The 17,663-nt window shown below is 40.5% G+C and overlaps 1 protein-coding gene across 1 annotated transcript; it reads right to left on the bottom strand.

Annotated features, from left to right (window-relative positions):
- Positions 1–7,042: 7,042 nt before the first annotated feature.
- Positions 7,043–16,400, bottom strand: LOC117417389 (translocon-associated protein subunit alpha-like). Its single transcript, XM_034029528.3, has 9 exons — positions 16,252–16,400; positions 14,254–14,372; positions 13,537–13,627; positions 12,667–12,794; positions 11,138–11,272; positions 10,667–10,743; positions 10,258–10,336; positions 9,730–9,823; positions 7,043–8,770 (listed from the first exon to the last, which is right to left on the bottom strand). The coding sequence occupies exons 1-9, from the start codon at positions 16,322–16,324 to the stop codon at positions 8,706–8,708; spliced, it is 861 nt and encodes a 286-aa protein (XP_033885419.3). The 5' UTR covers positions 16,325–16,400; the 3' UTR covers positions 7,043–8,705.
- Between the last annotated feature and the right edge of the window lie 1,263 nt (positions 16,401–17,663).

Here is a 17,663-nt window from a genome sequence, read left to right as displayed (position 1 = left end):
TTTTTGAGAACTGCACCCTTAAAGTTGAGTTTAACCCTTTGCGGTCCATTGTCAGACTGGGTCCGACAGTGCTATTATTCCTCTCAGGTCCAGTCCGACATCATTATAGCAACGCAAAAAACGGGTTTCTAGTCGTTTTTTCTCCGGAAAAAGCCGAGAAAACCATTCAATTGCCGAGTGGGAGCGACAGGAGCCGAGACTGTAAAAAAAAAATACTTTTAACTGTGCGTGTGAAAATAAATTAGACCTGAAGTGCCTGACGCGCAATTAATAAATGGACTGATTAGCAGTCAAACACGTAACTGCTAGTACATGCGACTATACCTGTACCCCTCACCTGAAAGTTACGTCACAGAATCCTGAATGTTGTGTTTGTCACCAGCATGTTAGTAACAGACATCCCACGGCTGTACATTCACAATGGGAGGCTCAGTGTGTGGTGAATAAGCAATGGAATGTTTCATCCCAATTTGATAAGCAACTCTCCACATGCAAAAATATAAGGCGTGATATAGAGGCGGGTGCACGAAGGAACAGACTGACACCTGTAGGTGTGAAACAGGGGAGGATAATAAGTTAACACGTGGTGTAGTCAGCGACACACAACGTGGTCATTTATAAGGATCTTTGGTGAAAGCAGAGCTCGGACACGGTTCCTTTCCACAAAGGGTCTTTTATTGCAATTTGAAAGGATGCGATTAGCAGCTAGCTTTGATACAATGGCAGCACCGGTCACTCCTCTTCGTGACATAGAAAGCATCTGAAACACAAAGCAGAGGGTCAGAAGAACCGCTGTCTAAAACGAACCGGGCATCCATGCAATATAAAACGTACACACACATCTGTACAGAAACAGCGTCCATGTTACACAGTCATCCAGCACTGTCCCAAAACCTTTAAAACGTGATTCTCTGTGCTCGGTACCCGTCAGGTCTTTATAGCAGAAAGACTGGTCAGACAGTCGTTAATGAAACGTAGCAACATGCGCAGATATACCATCCCTAATAGTGTTACAGACCTCAAAGAAGTTTCTCATAGCGTGTGTAACATTTTAAAATACAAACTGGCGGCGCGTACCTGGGTCAGTACTTGAGCATGCGATGGCAGGAGCGCGTACAGCACCGCGTCTCTCTTCGTTTGGCTGAGGGACGGCACATGACGCGTCTGCCTGGCAGGTGTATCGACTGGGGCAGAGCGCTGATCCACCGGCCACAGAGAAACTCCGGGAAGGGAGGGCCCGTGGGGTCCTCGACTGAAGCAGCTTTAACGCGCTGCTGTGACCTGCAGTGAAACGCAAATACCACCGGGCTGCCATTCAAATGCATTGACTTGTATTACTGCAGGCAATTTGCATGGTACCATATCTGTGCTTTACCATGCTGTCACTTTGCTATGAATTACGATGGTATACTTTCAAGCTTCACACTATCCTATTTATTTTGTTGTCAATTTGTTTAACCGGTTAACACTTTATTAAACAGATTAACCAATTTTGTTAATACTATTTATTTTATTTAATTATTCTAATTTGTGGGCAGCACAAATTAGAATAGTGGTTAGGGCTCTGGACTCGTGACCGGAGGGTTGTGGGTTCAAACCTAGGTGGGGGACACTGATGCTGTATCCTTGAGCAAGGTACTTTACCTAGATCGCTTCAATAAAAACCCAACTGTATAAACGGGTAATTGTATGTAAAAATAATGTGTAAATAAATAAATGTAAAAAATAATGTGATATCTTGTAACAATTGTCAGTCGCCCTGGATAAGGGCGTCTGCTACGAAATAAATTTGTTGTTTTTTCCCCCTAAATGAATTATGGAAATGAGTTACATTGGGATGCTGGAACAATATATTTTGGAGGCTGATATTGTACTATTGAGTAAATGGGTGACCTTGATATCGAAGGTCACAGTTCACGCTTAGGTTACAGCTCTTATGCCGGTCCTGTAAATGCAATCCTTCTTACCGCCGACAGAGGGTGATCCACGGTTGCTTTGCTCTCTCTGGGAGGCTTCTTCCTGCTCTCCTGCAGAGATTATTAAAGGTGTTGTTAGACAAGCAGCCAGCAGAGGGAGCCAGCACGGAGAGGCTATCCACTGCCGTTTATTACACCAGAGCAACGCCTTTTAAATGTTATCAAAGCATGTAATAAACAACTTGAGAGTACTGCACTTAAACGCATTGACTTTGACATGCAACATTTATCCAAGAATTGTAAGAAGCTTCTTTTAGTACACTACCTAAAGATGCCCTTTAAGAGTTTAAGAAACTGGAAACCTAACTAATGTATGTCTTGTTGTTCAGATTCCCCTCACCTGTGTCTGATCATAGATCTCTGAGTGTATGTCAGCCCTAACTGAGGAGTCCGATAGCACGATTTGGCCAGATTCAGTAAACTCATGATCCTCCGGGTGGTGCCCCTGAGCACTTTCAGCAGATTCAGCCTCTGAATGATCTGCCAGACAAACGGACAGAGAGAGAGAGAGAGAGAGAGAGAGAGAGAGAGAGAGAGAGAGAGAGAGAGAGAGAGAGAGAGAGAGAAACAGAGATAGAGAGAGAGACAGAGACAGACAGAGAGACAGAGAAACAGAGACAGACAGACAGAAAGTGAGAGACAGAAAGAGAGAGAGACAGACAGAGACAGACAGACACAGAGAGACAGAGACAGAAAGAGAGCAAGATAGACAGGCAGACAGAGACAGGCAGAGAGAGAGAGAAAGACAGAGAGACAGACCAAGAGACACAGACAGACAGACAGACAGACAGAGAGAGACAAAGAAAGAGAGACAGACAGACAGAGAATAAAGAACACCTTTAAGGTCACTGTTAGTACACACGATCAATCATGTTCTAAGCAGAATGAATAATACAGAATGGTAAGAACACACATCACTGGATGTTAAACAGGTAATACAATATATTTAAAATGTACATTGCATAAAGAACACCTTCAAAGGTAGCCAGTAAAGTGTTTTATAACGGATTCCTCTCTAAACCGCGTGTCATTCGTCTCAGCTTCCCTGCTGACAATGACGTTGTGACAAGATGCATTTCAAATATTCCTTCAATTCATATACACAAATACAATCCAAGAGGTTCAGATATGCTGCAGACAGCCCTCGTAGGATCAAGGTGAGTTGAAATGGAGTGTCATTGAATTGAAGTTTCTTTCAGTATTTCTATCTTCAGTAGAAATGCTTGTTGCTATGAAAGCGATACTCACCCACGTTCCATTCAAGTCATTTACAAAGTGTAAGAGAACGACACATTTCAGTGATACTTACACTTCTCAAATGATGGCGCTCCTCCTCAAGGGTTTTTGTGGAAATGGTTTTCATGGCTTTATTCTCCTTTTCCTTAAGACATAATAAAGACAGGGATGGAATCGGTGTCTCTGAAGACATGCATGGTTGAATATACTGTATGAATATACCAAGGAATTCCATGTCAGGTTAGCTAGTGCTCCCCTATTGGTCATCTGAGATTTACACACAACTAACACACAATATCCTACATCTCTATATTAACTCCAATAGAGTTTCCATACTTCACTCTCCAGCAGTGGCTTGGCTTGTTTTAGAGCCCTGTACACCTATGGCCAAACGTTTTGCATCAGCCTATAGAATTAACACATTTTCCTTCATACGTTAACATATTGAATTACATACCGCTTTGTAGTTTTCCATATACTTAATGAAAAAATTACAAACATAGTTGTTGGATTTATAGCTTATTTTCTATTTCTACTGCCAAAGAACCTGAGATTTAGGGTCATTGTTGTCTTCATTGTTACATTCACAATCACACGTAACATTAAAAAATGTAAAGAAAATATACTTAACACTAGTCGACCCTTACTCTTGTAATGGATAATTGAAAGAAAATACTACTGAATGATGCACAAAGCTAAGGGAGCATACTGGAACTGAGCAGTGCTGCCTGGCACATTTACTGCTTGTACTGAATTCAAACCCAGTACTCCAGAGATAACAAGATGAAGGAAGCCAGTGAATTGATATCAGCAGTACTTACAGCTAAGAGCTGTTCAGCATGAAGAGTGCTGGCAGAAATCCTTCGCCTCGCTCCTTCAACATCTACAGTCTTTTTGAAACAACCAGAAGCAAAACTGTGATAATGAACCCTAGGCTTTACAGCTGGCACTGATATCAATAATATTATCATAGCAGGTCTTACGAACTAGCCAGCCCTTTAGTTTACAGGATAGGAAGAGTTAATTACATGATAATAACATGGTAATAACACTGTGACAACACTATAATAGTTTAATAACACTCTACAGTTTGTTGTTCACGTCCAGCCCTTGCTTTTCCGTTCAATTCAATGGGCTGAGATGAGCTGGAAAGAGTCCTGCCCCCTATGGTTGAAACAGGGAATTGGTGTTGAACTGTACAGTTATTTCATGGCGTCCAGTGTTGTACATCAATACTTACCGCTATTAAACTCTCCTCAGTCTTCTTTGGGATGGTTACCTTAAAAACTTCTTCATTCTTAGTCTTTAGAAAGAATACAAAGGAATACGCTTTTCTTAACTGTGTTTTTATTTAACGCATTACTGCAATCTCATTTTAAAAAGAGTTCAGCGACGGATTACATTTTATGTGAAAAAATAACGTTGCGTTTCAGAACAGGACTATGGCTAATGCCTAATGCGGAAATCAGAAAGCGCTTCAACAGTGCAAGTTAAACTTTACATGTCACATGACCAAGCTTTTAATAGCATCTTGCTAGAAAACGACATCAGAAGAGGGAGAGCATTGGTTCGATAGATGGATCTTCAAAGAATACTTTGAGCTGAGAAGTAACTATTTGTAACTGTAAGGAATCATTTTGAGAGTAATGAGTTACTGTAACTTGTAACTAACAGATTACATTTTAAAGTACTGTAACTTTCCCAATGCTGCATGCTGGTGTACTAGTAGTACTAGTACTAGTGACGACTGAAACAGAGACGTCTTAGATACTGTGATACTTACAAATGCTGAATACTGTTTCTCATTATTTTTCATTAGAGACAATCTTCTTGTCTGCAGAGAGAATCAAGCACCCATTTTAAAAAACAACAAGGCTGAGAGCTAGGTGGTGCTTGCGTTCCGTGCCATTTGTTCCATGTGATACTTCTTATATCCACTAGGGGGAGGGTTTGCAGGGGGACAGAGCAATGGCTGTATTGGAGCTCTATTGAGGCCACAGGGGTACTTTTGAGTGTTAAAAAGTCAACAGGAGTGGTGACTGGAACAGAAAGTGATTCGAGGTGGATTCTGATACAGAATATTGATTCAAATTCAATATCGGACCACTCAGAACACAATGTGCATCTTTGATAGCGATATTTAAAGAGTAAGTAGCAAGGGTTCAAATAATATAGCAGTATACGTCCCCAAGTGTTACTGTTTAAATAACGTACCTGTCATTTTTCTTTTCATTGCTAACATCCCGACAACTCTTTACACTTATAACTTTCAAGTCTGTTTCAAAGCTCTTTTCAAAATGTCTGCTCCAGTGCACTGGGGTTTGAGATCTGTCCCCTAAATCAATGCAGGAAGAGCGATTTAAAAAAACATAACAAAGTGCTCTGGTTCCGTACCACATCATAGATCGTTATTGCTGTGTTACCTGTTTGACAATGTGGGCAATAATTCAAAGAGCTTTGAAACAGACTTTAAAGTTATAATTGTAAAAAGTTGTCAGGATGTTAATGAAAAGAAATGCCAGGTACATTATTTAAACAGTTGTAGCAACATGTGGGGACGTGTACCGCTACTTACTCTTTAAGTCTGTATCAAACCCCTGTCCCCGTTCAGCAGCTTCTGAAATTTCATCATCATTCTGTTGTTTTTTACCCCCATGCTTTATTTCTTAACTCCATTTTGTTTTAACATTTTACCATGAAACACCATAGCAACATTTTATCACAGGTTAAGCTGAGTTCTAACTGGGAAACCACACAGAAAGCATACACTGAAGACCAAAATAAAATGAGACTTCAGCTGCACAATAATGAGGGGAGCAGTGACAATGGTAAACTATAAAGCTTCGGTAAATAGATTTTAAGACCTTGCTACATATTTTAACAAAGTGAGAAAAGAGACAGCTTCAAAGAACTCCCATCTCCCAGCAGCCTTTGCAAATCCATTCCAATCACTATGTCTCCTATCACTGACATGAATGCCAGGAAATGAGAACTACAAACCCAAAACTACCTTAGTACACATCATTTTCAAAGATAAAAAAAATAAAATGATGTCCTTCTCTTACCAAATGACCTTTCCACTGAGTTCTTTGCCTAATGGATCTCCTAACTCTAAGACTTCTTTTGTTTCGGGTTATCATTATACAACGTGACTGAACGGGAGAAGGATTTTGTGGGATTGAGTAATTTTGACTCCCCGTCGCCCCCTATAGGAGTATGAGCGCTGTAATAAGGATGTCACAGACACCGACACGTGACAACAGCTAAATGTCATCACTGCCACTTACCATATTAGCAGAGGGGCAGGAAACACTTTAAATATGTACAGACAGCATCCTTGCAAAGGAAAATACCAGGATTCAGATTATACTTAGATTTATCAATCTTATCCTGAAATGCAGGACTTTTTACAATTCTATTTTCAAATTCTTTGTTTATAAAATCACAACTTTCTTCATGGAAACCTAGATTTGATATTTAAAGCAGTTATGGGTAATTGTAGTTCATCATTCTAATTCGTTAACGTCATCACGAGACTGATGGGAGACCCAGCAATTGGAATGGACTTCCAAAAGCTTTTTTATACCATTTATCTATCCCTTGTGAGTCAATGACTCCAGCAATCAGGAAATTACTATTAAATCTTACAGTACAAGCTAAAAACAGTACATGTGTGTTCTTTCAAAAATCAAATACAGGTGACAGAACAACCTAGGTTCTGCCGTAGCTAATAATTTGAGAATAGCAAATAGAAAAACTGCATTTCAAGGTAATTAATGAATTAGTTTATCAGGTTTGATTCTTTTAAAATATTTACACAACTAAAAGTGTTTTATTAGAAAGTGATAGACTTTTAATATCTTCAGAACAAAGGAAAAAATACCCATGCACACAATTTATGATTAAAAGTCATAGCACCCATTATAGAATACAAATGAAAAAGTAGAGCATAGAAATGCTAAAAGAAACAGACATTCAATGACATCTATAAAGACTTCAGCACTAATGCATGTTTGATTGTTAAGGATGATACAATTACAGCATGTGTGTATCTGGACATGGTTATTATGATGTCATCAGCAGCCATCAAGATGTCAAATGACATCACTGTGTTGACATCACAGCATGTGCAGTTAGATAGTTACTGTTTATTATGTGAAAATCTCTTCATATTTTTTTATATGGCCCAATATGTTCTAAACATACTGAGTTTATTGTTTTGTAAAAAAAATATTAACACAATTTTTTTTTATATAAAATTTTATTGTGTCCATTACCGTACCAGACAAAAAAAAAACTCTATCTTGCATTAAATTGGAATTCATTTACAACCATATTCAGAGACAACCTTGAGCACTGGTGCTCACTTAACAAGCAAACATTCACTCAAGTGAGCACCAACACTCCAGCATGGGACTGTACATAGTGATGAACTGAACTGCATTGCTCAGCTAACACCATCACACCGAGGGGTCGGGAGATTAAGATCTTAACAATCAGGCAGTGAAATCACAGCTTTATTGATCCAGACTCGCTTCAGATTCAGGTGCTTTATAAAACACAGATCTCACTCGGTTTTGTTGGGCAAGTCTGTCAATTAGACTGACCAGTCCAGGCCAGCTGTAATGTGAAGGTCAGGACTCTATAGCCTAGTGTAACAGCAGTATTTACAGTGTGTATAGCTGCCTCCTCTGTAACAGTGCTACAGATAGACTAAAGGTCTAATACAATACAGGTTTAGTCTTTTTTTAAAACTGCTGTTGCAGATCTAAAATTAAAATATCAAACCAAAAGAAAAGAACAAACCCACAGGACAATGATGGGTACAAATGGTTTCCAATACAAGGGACACATTGTATTGTTGTGTAACTCTGTGTGTGTGTGTGTGTGTGTGTGTGTGTGTGTATACACTGCAGGTGTATTTTATGTAGATACACAAATGTCCATATTGTACAGTGAAATGTTCAGGTCAGAATTGAAAGGGACCAACCACATGGCAATCTCAATCCAGAGCAGATCTTTAGCAAGATGGGCCAGATTTACTAAACTGGTTTTCAGTGCTTCTGTTTGTGAATCTTTTAGTTTCACAGTAGAAACCTCAATGTTAATTTTATGGTTTCTGAATGCAGCAAAGTTGTTTCATACCAGTCAAAAAAAAAAGTGGAAAAACTTGAATAAACTTGTCAGCTTCCACCAACGAGTTTTACAATACCTTTGTCTCTAGTTTCTTGGATTGTTATGAGAGTTTTAAATGTATGTGCCTGTTTAGTACAGCTCAAGGGGTTTGCCAGCTATCAATCAATACTCCTTGTATGCACAGACTGTGCGTCTCAATTGAATATAAGAACACGAGAGAGCTGCTGGGGCTGTGCGGGCTGCAACTCTGTCCAGAGAGTTCTGGAGGTGAAGTCCCATGAGGGGGTGTGGATAGACTCTGGTTTCAGGGGCGTCTGCCTCCACATCCAGGGTCCCGCGGAGGGGGTGGAGGGGGGATTACTGGTCGGTGCCGACTGCTCTCTTGGTGCGTTTCCTGGGAGAAGCTTTCGGGGACGCCCTGTCTGCACAACACAAAACAAGGAATGTCAGTAAAAACATGGACTTTTCTATGCAACGAGAGAGCTCAATGGTACAACACACAGGGTACATGCAGCAGTCACAATGAGTGAAGGCAAGCGCGCATTTCAGACACAGTCAATTCTCATGAAGACAAACTCTGATGAAACTAATATCCTGAGACGGAAAAATGTATCAATCGCTTATTGTAAATTACTTCTTATGATACGAATTAACGTAAACTAATTTGTGTGAATTACTTGAAAAATGTTTAGTGCGGTTTCGGGACTCTGATGCATTCCGAGCTGCCATAGCGCTCACGCATCAATGCCATTTCCATGCAGTGTAGAAATGAGTGACGAGCACAAAAAACATTTCTTATCCTTGCAGACAAAAACGGATGCGTTGAAAGAGGGATACTCTGCAAAACCGGGATACAAGAATTCAGATATCTTAAAAGCAGAAATCTGCTCCACAAAATAGTGGCATGAAATCTTAATTCAAAATCATGCAGCCACAACAGTGATGGCAATGGATGATCCAACCAGCTTGATTAATCCTTCCTATATTCTGGACTGCACTTACTGCTCAAACTCCACTTTAAGTTAAATTAATTTTATATCAATATGCGGCTACAAATTTTCTATAGATCCCCTTGTAAACACTTTGGTGGTGTATTTCAACTTCTATAGAACATCTTACAGTTGGAAACCTTTAATTTATCATTATGGACAATCAAATACTTTTTTTTAGATCATCCTCATCTTTGATTGCCAGCAATACATATCAATATTTTAAACTGGGGTACACAAAGTTGTCTTGTTGCCCAGAATGGCCACACAAAGAAACAGGTGGGCAAGTTTCTGCCGTGCACTGCGGTCTTGTATTGTACCATCCCAGCTCCTTTACCACTCAACGTGAATGAAAGAAAAAGGAAAGGTTATCAAGGTCTAAGCCAACTTACTCATGACATTGAGAGTCTCCTGTGGGATCCAGCTGATATCCACGTCATTCATGGTCCCTGTACCCGTCTCCACCTTCACCGCTGACCTCTTCCTCTGCACAGCGAGGGACGAGAGAGGGTTACAGCCCCGGAACACAGAGCCTGTACTGCGCTCACCTCCTTTCAATGTGTGTACAATCAGGTCCTCTCTCATGAGCTACTCCAACCTGAACCTCCTCTAACTAACCACTGAGCTACTCAAGCACACTGCAGCCCAGCAGTCAAACCACTAAAACCCACTACCTTTCACACTGCAGCCCAGCAGTCAAACCACTAACACCCACTACCTTTCACACTGCAGCCCAGCACTCTTTAACCACTAACACCCACTACCTTTCACACTGCAGCCCAGCACTCTTTAACCACTAACACCCACTATCTTTCACACTGCAGCCCACCAATTCCTTTCTTTCTGTAACCACAGAGCTTTTTGGTAGGTCAGCCCACCCCCTCTCCCCCACCGCAGCCTCAGACACCCAGACGTCTTACCGTTCGTGACTCCAGAACCTGGTAAATTCCAACGAGAACCAGCATCACAAGTCCAGTGAGGAACACGTACAGGAACACGCTGTCAAAGAGAAGTCTGATTACACAAACGCACATTCCATTTCTCCTTCTGCATCCAACCACAGCGGGAGTCTGCTCCGAATCAAGCTTTCTTGAAAAGGCTCCATTCAATCATAACCAGAATCATACTCTAATATTGTTACTATCAAATACCATGGCAACTGGAGAAGCCGTTCTCCAGACATACAGATGGACAGACAGCCCCAGATAAACCTTTAAAAAGGGATTGTTCTCTACAGCCCAAGCATGGCAATGGCACCCCATTCAAATCCGGGTTCACCACGGTTATAATGAATGGTTAAATCAGGATGTAAAAGTATATAATGCTTACGTTTCTCCGTCCAGCCCCTGGTCCAGCTCGACGATAGTGACAGTCTGATTGAAGACGGCATCTTGGTACACATTTCCCTGAGGAGCAGATCAGGAGGCATGTTACACGCTGGATACTACAGAGCTCTAGAAAGGGTCACGGGGTATCCTCTATATACTGATGTAGCTCATTCCCTGCAGACGCGCTATATAAATCACAGCATAGCTTGTGTACGACGCATATTTAGGCAGGATAAAGAAACGGTTCCAGAAACCTGCTTTTCTGAAACATCAAAGTGAACAAAATGGTCCTGTACAAGGAACTGGACCTGGAATTGAGATAAAGACCATTTGTTTCAGAAAAGCACATTTTTGGAACCGGAAAAAAAACCAAGCACTTCAAATCAAACATACAGCGTTGTGGCAAACCGCCTCAATAGCATTGTGCTTTGTGAATGTGGCTGGTGCCTCGGAGCTCGGAGCGAGCACTCACATTGCTGTCCTGGTAGTGGAGCTCAATGACCAGTCCGAAGGGGCGTCCAGCCATGGGCTCGGCAGGGATGAAGGAATACTCAAAGGTGGCTTGTTTCTCTGGCTGCACCACGGTGCTCAGAGGCAGGGCTGTGAACTGAAGCACACAAACACGGCTCATTCTACCACAGAACACACGCTACACACAACAAGATCTGAGGACAAGGTGCTGGGATACTGGCCGGAGAGACACTTCCACTGCGGTCAGTTCAATAGTGTTGAGATAATGACACGATCTGTTACCGCCAACTGGAAATCAACCCCATTATCACCAGATTAATACAACACCCCCCCCTTTATAAAGACGACCCTCTATATTGCTGAACCAGTTATAAGCCTACATGGTCGTGGCTCCCATTTGCCCCATAATGCCATTTGACTAGCACTTTCATTCTTGCTGTAAAGAGAACACAAACAGCATTGTCTTCTTACGACAGCTTCAGACTACAGCCTTATAAAGAGGAGCACTTTATAGATTTACAAATGTACAGGTAGTGGACAAAAAAATGGAAACACCAATGTAAAGTCACTTAATAGGGTGTTGGGCCACTATGGTATCCTGCTCTGTGAAGTTCTCGGCGGACCGTTTTTGATGAAACTGGCTGCTCGCGCCCCAGGTTGAAATTTGCAGTCAATTGATCTGCAGTTGCTCGTCTGTTTTGCCTTGCACTTCGAATTAATGCACGGATATCACAATCCTGGAGTATGCGCTTCCGCCCACTGTTGCCCTTTGCTCTCGGAGTTCCATGCCGACATCACTTTAGACACTGTTGCTCGTGAAACATCAGCAAGTTGAGCTGTCTTGGTCACTGAAGCTCCTGCCAAACGCGCCCCAACAATCACCCCTCTTTCAAAGTCACTGAGGTCTCCTCTTGCAGCCATGCTAGCCATAATTATAGGCAACCAGACCTGTCCAGCATTTTTATACATGACCCTAAGCATGCTGGGATGTTAGTTGCTTAATTAAAGCATGAGCCACACCTGTGTGGATGCCCTTGTTTTCAATATACTTGGTGTCCCTCATTTACCCAGGTGTTTCCATTTTTTGTCTACTACCTGTACATTTAATGAAATAACAAATAAATTGAACTCCCCAATGCATCACACTAGAACACGCATGACCCACATTAGTTAATAAGCCGTGTTTAGAATATCTGTTCTTATATAAGAGATGTCATCTTGTTCAGTTTTGGACAAGATCCGAATTACTGGCCGATTTATAATTGTTAGCGTTTCAGTTCGGTAATCTTAGGGTAATCGACATCTCACTGCACAATTGTCACTCTATTTGAGACAGGCTCAGGACCGATTGGTGGGAGGGGGTGTTCAGGTCAGGATTGAGGTCTTTCTCGCTCTGTCTCAGAGCTGTGAGGAGAAGATCTCAAGATGCCTGACTCTAGTCAGTGCCACTGTCCCTCATCTTTCATGAGCATTACATTCACTAAAGAAACATGGATTGAAACATGCAGTGCAGAAAGAGTTGTTACTCACATTCTGGATGTAGAACTGGAAATCCTGGGGGTAGCGGAAGGAAGCTTCCAGTGACTGCACAGTGAAGTCCTCGCTGCCCTTATTGGTGAGGCCCACCAGGAACTTCACAATCTGATTGGCTGGGAACTCTGTCACACAAACAAGGAGTTAAGTGTTATATTAAAAAAAAAAAAAAAAAAAAAAAAACAGGAAGTTCACGAGTAACAGACACACACAAGATGAAATGCTTCCCGTTAACTCAAGATATGCTAAGGGGGCTTGCAAATAAAGGGCTGCAGCACAGGAAGTGATTAGATACCAGGAAGCGATTAGATACCAGGAAGCAGCAGCAGCATCTTATCTATAGCGTGCTCTTTGAAATATATGGATATTCCACATTGACGAACGAAATACAAGCAGAGTATCAAAGCATCTTAAATAGTAGAAAATATTGCTAGTCCTAACAGTTGCTTATTTTTATTATTATCTTCTCACTCTTTATGCTGTTTACAATCATTCCAAGTCCTTTTTTTTCTCATGAAGTCTATGTTAAAGTGCTTTAACCCGACTTCAGTATAACAGGGTAGATCAGCCAGTGTATTTGTAGGAGGAAGATCCAGTTTACTATGGTCTTGCTGGCAGTACACACCCCAGCACTAGAAGGCGCTGCAGCACACTAATATAAAGACGCTTTGGTCGACCTAACATATCTATGGCAGGCAACAAGAAGTGAAGAGAAGCGCCTGAACGGGGACAAACACTTCAATACAGATTACATCAAAAAATACTGCAGGAACCGCAGCGAATGAGAGCAGAGATCATAACAAGCTACAAGGACAGAAATGTCCTCTTGTGAAAACTAAGAGTCATACGAGGTCTCCAGCCGCTCACCTTCCCCAGTCACAAAGACGATGGTTGTGTCAGCATCAGGATGGGAGGTAGCTTCTGCTGCGGCCGAGTCATCTTGTAGGTCCTCATTCTCCTGTAGAACATAGCATGAGACCACAGGCACGCTGATTATACCTTCTACGTTTAATACAATAATCCTCTAAAGCGTTTTGTATATATTGCAGTTTTACACATAGTCTTCAAATATAGTTTGCAATGCATCAATATACGAGAAATAATTTCTTGACACAATGTGAAACCAATGCAAGATCAGGACAGATCTGCGCAAGTAAAACTCGATATCGATTAGTATTTTTAGTTGTCGTCTACAGTTTAAATGTTTAACCCTTTACAAACCCTTATTTGTGGTACTTACTGCAAGTCAGAGCAGGGTCATTCTGTGACAAATCACAGAACCGGTAGCAGCCGACCCCCTCCGATTTATACCAAACTCCGTGCTCACGATTGTGTGAAAAAAAAAACTAAAATTTAAACTTTCAGTCTGATCGGGTCAAGGGGTCCAAACCGGGCTGACTTTTAAATCAATCTTTTACTCCAAAACTATTTAAGCTAATTGTCTTTTTAAATAGATATTTTTGGGCCGCTTCCACTATCTGTCCATTGCCAGGTATAAAGCGACTGATGTGAGAACGGATATGGACTGATTTATCTGATGGAGATGATCTCTAAAAGCATTACTGTGCTACTGGCTTCACTTACTGTTTCTGTGACGCTGGCTTCATCAGTCACTGCCTCCTCATCCTCCTCCTCCTCATCTTCTTCCTCCACAGTAGAGTCTGGGGCCACATCCTCGTCTTGCTCCTGAGCAGATACTGTCCCTGAAACACAGACACACACACAGTCAGGCTAAGGTCAGACACTTAAGAGATTGCAGCTAACAACATGATTGCATAAATCGGCTCGCACTTCCATTAGCTACACAGGCCTCACATGTGGAGTTTTGAAAGAAACACAGAAATGTTCAATCATTTTACAACTTGATATCCAGTAACACGGAAGGTTAAAATGTGGTTGTAAACTTTTTTTGTATTATTAGTTCTTAACTCTGGATTCTCTGTCAGCTGTTTGCATGCTCCACTGAATCAAATACACTGTGGAAATTGGGCTGTAGTTGAGGGATGGTAACTTGTACCTCCAAAAAGTTGAGAAACTCTCCTAACTCCCTGTAGTTTCCAATACAACTGTACACCAATAGTAATAAAAATACCTATATAAAACGTACTGTGCTTGTGCTTATAAAACTATAGGGTCATGTTAACAAATGTTAATTTTGTGTTTATTAGTTAGTAAATATACACTATACAAACATGAATGTAAATACTATAAAACAGCATAATAAAATGAACCTGTATTTCTTTTGCTAAACATTACTGCAGTAAATGTCACCCACTTCCAATGATCTGATTGAAATGACCACGAGCTGATAATCACCAAGTAGGGATCAGACCTTGCTGAACAATTCAAGCGGTGTTAATTGGACTAGAAATACATTTACATTTTTTTTTACAAATCAAGGATTTCAAATGTGGGTGTACAGCACGGATTTAAATGTACGCAATTAAAAACATAACTGTGGTATGTAGCCAATTTATAATTGATGCACCAAAATCCCTTCCAACTGTTTAAAAGTTTAGCTGAAGCGCTGCAATAGTGATTAAAAACTCATATGCTGCTTCTGTCTGTCAGTAGTGCAGTATTAAGCAGCAGATAGGACACGTCACCAAACTGCTCTCAGATTTTGTGAGAGTCTACAACGCATTTCAATGAGAACAGAGCGGGATGAACATACACAGTATTTTAAAATAAAAATGTATGCAGGACTTACCTAAAACGCTTAATGTAGTCTAAATTGGTTTTGGGGTGCTATTCCAATTCCAAACAAATGGTTCTATTAATTACAGTTTCCAAACGTTTTTCATACATAACTCGCACGGTATTTGTAATGTAATTTTTTTTTTCTTTTTTAGAGACCTTAGCACGAATGATTAATAAGAGATTGTTTTAATGCCACGTATACTAACGTAGGGTGTTCTGATACTAAACAGTATTTGCACATGATTAGATATCATACTGGTACAGGCGACTTTTTAAAAAACTGTCTAGAACAGGTTATTTTTTATGTATTATAATGAATGTTTTATAGTTGCAGTAGAAAGGTACTATATATCTGACTATTATGATATTAGTTATAAGCACAAAGGGGTACAGTGAGTAGCTCACTATGGCGTTCTGTCTGTCTCGCGTACAGAATACATTGGTTTTTGCGCAGATTTATTTTTTTACATTCTACAACCACATGTCGTGAATTTTATAGGGATCAATGCTCGTTTAAAGAAGTATGTCCAATCTCTTTTGCTTTGCAGTGTTAAACAGAATTGAACGTACATTTTTTTTTAACGCCACGTAACCCTTTAGAGATCAAGTGATTTGTAGTAACCGAACATTATCTTTAAAAAAAAAGAAAAGAAAAGAAAACGTTCAGTAACAAAGCACCACTTCGTGAATGCAACTCCTCAGAACATCCACTGACATTTCTAAAGTCTTCTGTACCTGATGTTAAAGAATGTTGAACTCTTTTAGTGCCACGTCTATGTAACTTAGATCTCAGACAGAAATCTACAATCAACTTCCAACAAGTTACAGTAACAACGTATTGCAAATATGAACACACTGAAATAGAAATCTATATAGTCTTACCTACTGAGCCGATGAGGGCAGCCGGGAAAGCAAGGAGAAGCAATAAGATGATTTTTGGGCCCATTTGAAACATTTTCCCAGCTGTGTGGAGCAATAAATTCAACTCACACCGTACTCTGCCGCTGAAGAAGGAAGGGAGGCGTTTAGATGACGAGTTAAAGAGGAAAGTTGTAGGCCACGCCCCCGAAGGGGTTAGAAGACCTGGCGGAAGTATGACACAGGCCAGTTTCTTGGGATGTAACCGCATAACAGTCTCGCGTTTTGATTGGTCCATGTCTGTCACATGAATATGTCGTCACACGAGTGGAAAAGCTTGCCGGCATTTTTAACATTGTGATCAGAGAGAGAGAGAGAGAGAGAGAGAGAGATCGATCTGCTTTCCACAACCTTACTATTAAAATGTAATGTGGTATTACGCTGTACTGATATAACAAACTATGGGTAATTACTTTATATAAATTATCATGTTATGCACGAATGTAAGAATTGGCTTTCTGTGGTGGTGTACTTTTTTCTTTCAAGTAGCATATATCTATAATCGTTTTTGCGATATATTTTAATATAAAATGTATACTCTATTGCAGTTTTGTTAGAGGATACATTAGTTTATCTCTAATGTAATCACAGTTTTACATATAGACTGCCCCTGTTTTCATTTACGTCGCAAATTCTGGGCTGCTTTGCTTTTCAGATAATGTCCCAAATTCTGGGCCGCCTTGGTTTTTAGATAGCGTCCCAAATTCTGGGCCGCTTTGCATTTTCGAATTCAGCTCAGTTTTGGGGACTCAGCTGACAGCCGAGTTTACCATAAACTGGATCGTGAATTCATTTGAGAGTAACCCATAGTACATGAATCAAAGTTAACGTATTTCTTACTCTCTCCAGAAATCTTTTTTTTTTTTTTTTATGAAAAAACAGAAATAAAATGTAAATGTTAAAAAAAACGTATTTCTTATTACATGAAGAAACTACATTGCACTGAAATAGATACGTGAAAATTAATTAAAGCAGTCGTTTTCCTTTATTAAACACAAATAGTGAAAATAAATGATTGTAGTAATTTTTCTTTTACCCTACCCTTCCCAGTCTTTTCCCCGCCCCTCTTTTGCGCAAAACCTGCACTCAAATTCCCCTCCACACACGTGTACCACCACCATTGCAAAATATATTTTCGGGTATTCAGCCCCATTCATGTCTATGCCAGTGTTAAAAAACACATTTTCATTCATATCTCTCGAACCAGAGCAGCTATAACCACCGTTCGAAGGGTTCTAGAACAGCCTGAATGTAATATGCTCAGTTTCGTAGCAATTCTTTGCAGAAAATACTTTCAGGGCGTTCAGGGTGTTCAGCCTCATTCATGTCTATAGCAGGGTTGAAAAACATATTTCAGGCATATCTCTCGAACCCGA

This window comes from Acipenser ruthenus, chromosome 18 (genome assembly GCF_902713425.1).
Source record: "Acipenser ruthenus chromosome 18, fAciRut3.2 maternal haplotype, whole genome shotgun sequence".
In the NCBI taxonomy this organism is placed as follows: Eukaryota; Metazoa; Chordata; class Actinopteri; order Acipenseriformes; family Acipenseridae; genus Acipenser; species Acipenser ruthenus.
This window is presented reverse-complemented; position numbering and strand designations above follow the sequence as displayed.

Bases quoted from the DNA above. Each gene is read 5' to 3' on its own strand.
- LOC117417389 (XM_034029528.3), bottom strand. From the start codon at position 16,324: ATGTTTCAAATGGGCCCAAAAATCATCTTATTGCTTCTCCTTGCTTTC. The intron at 14,373-16,251 runs GTAAGACTATAT...TCTGTGTTTCAG, and splicing joins TGCCCTCATCGGCTCAGTAG to GGACAGTATCTGCTCAGGAG. The intron at 8,771-9,729 runs GTAAGTTGGCTT...TGTGTTGTGCAG, and splicing joins GGAGACTCTCAATGTCATGA to ACAGGGCGTCCCCGAAAGCT.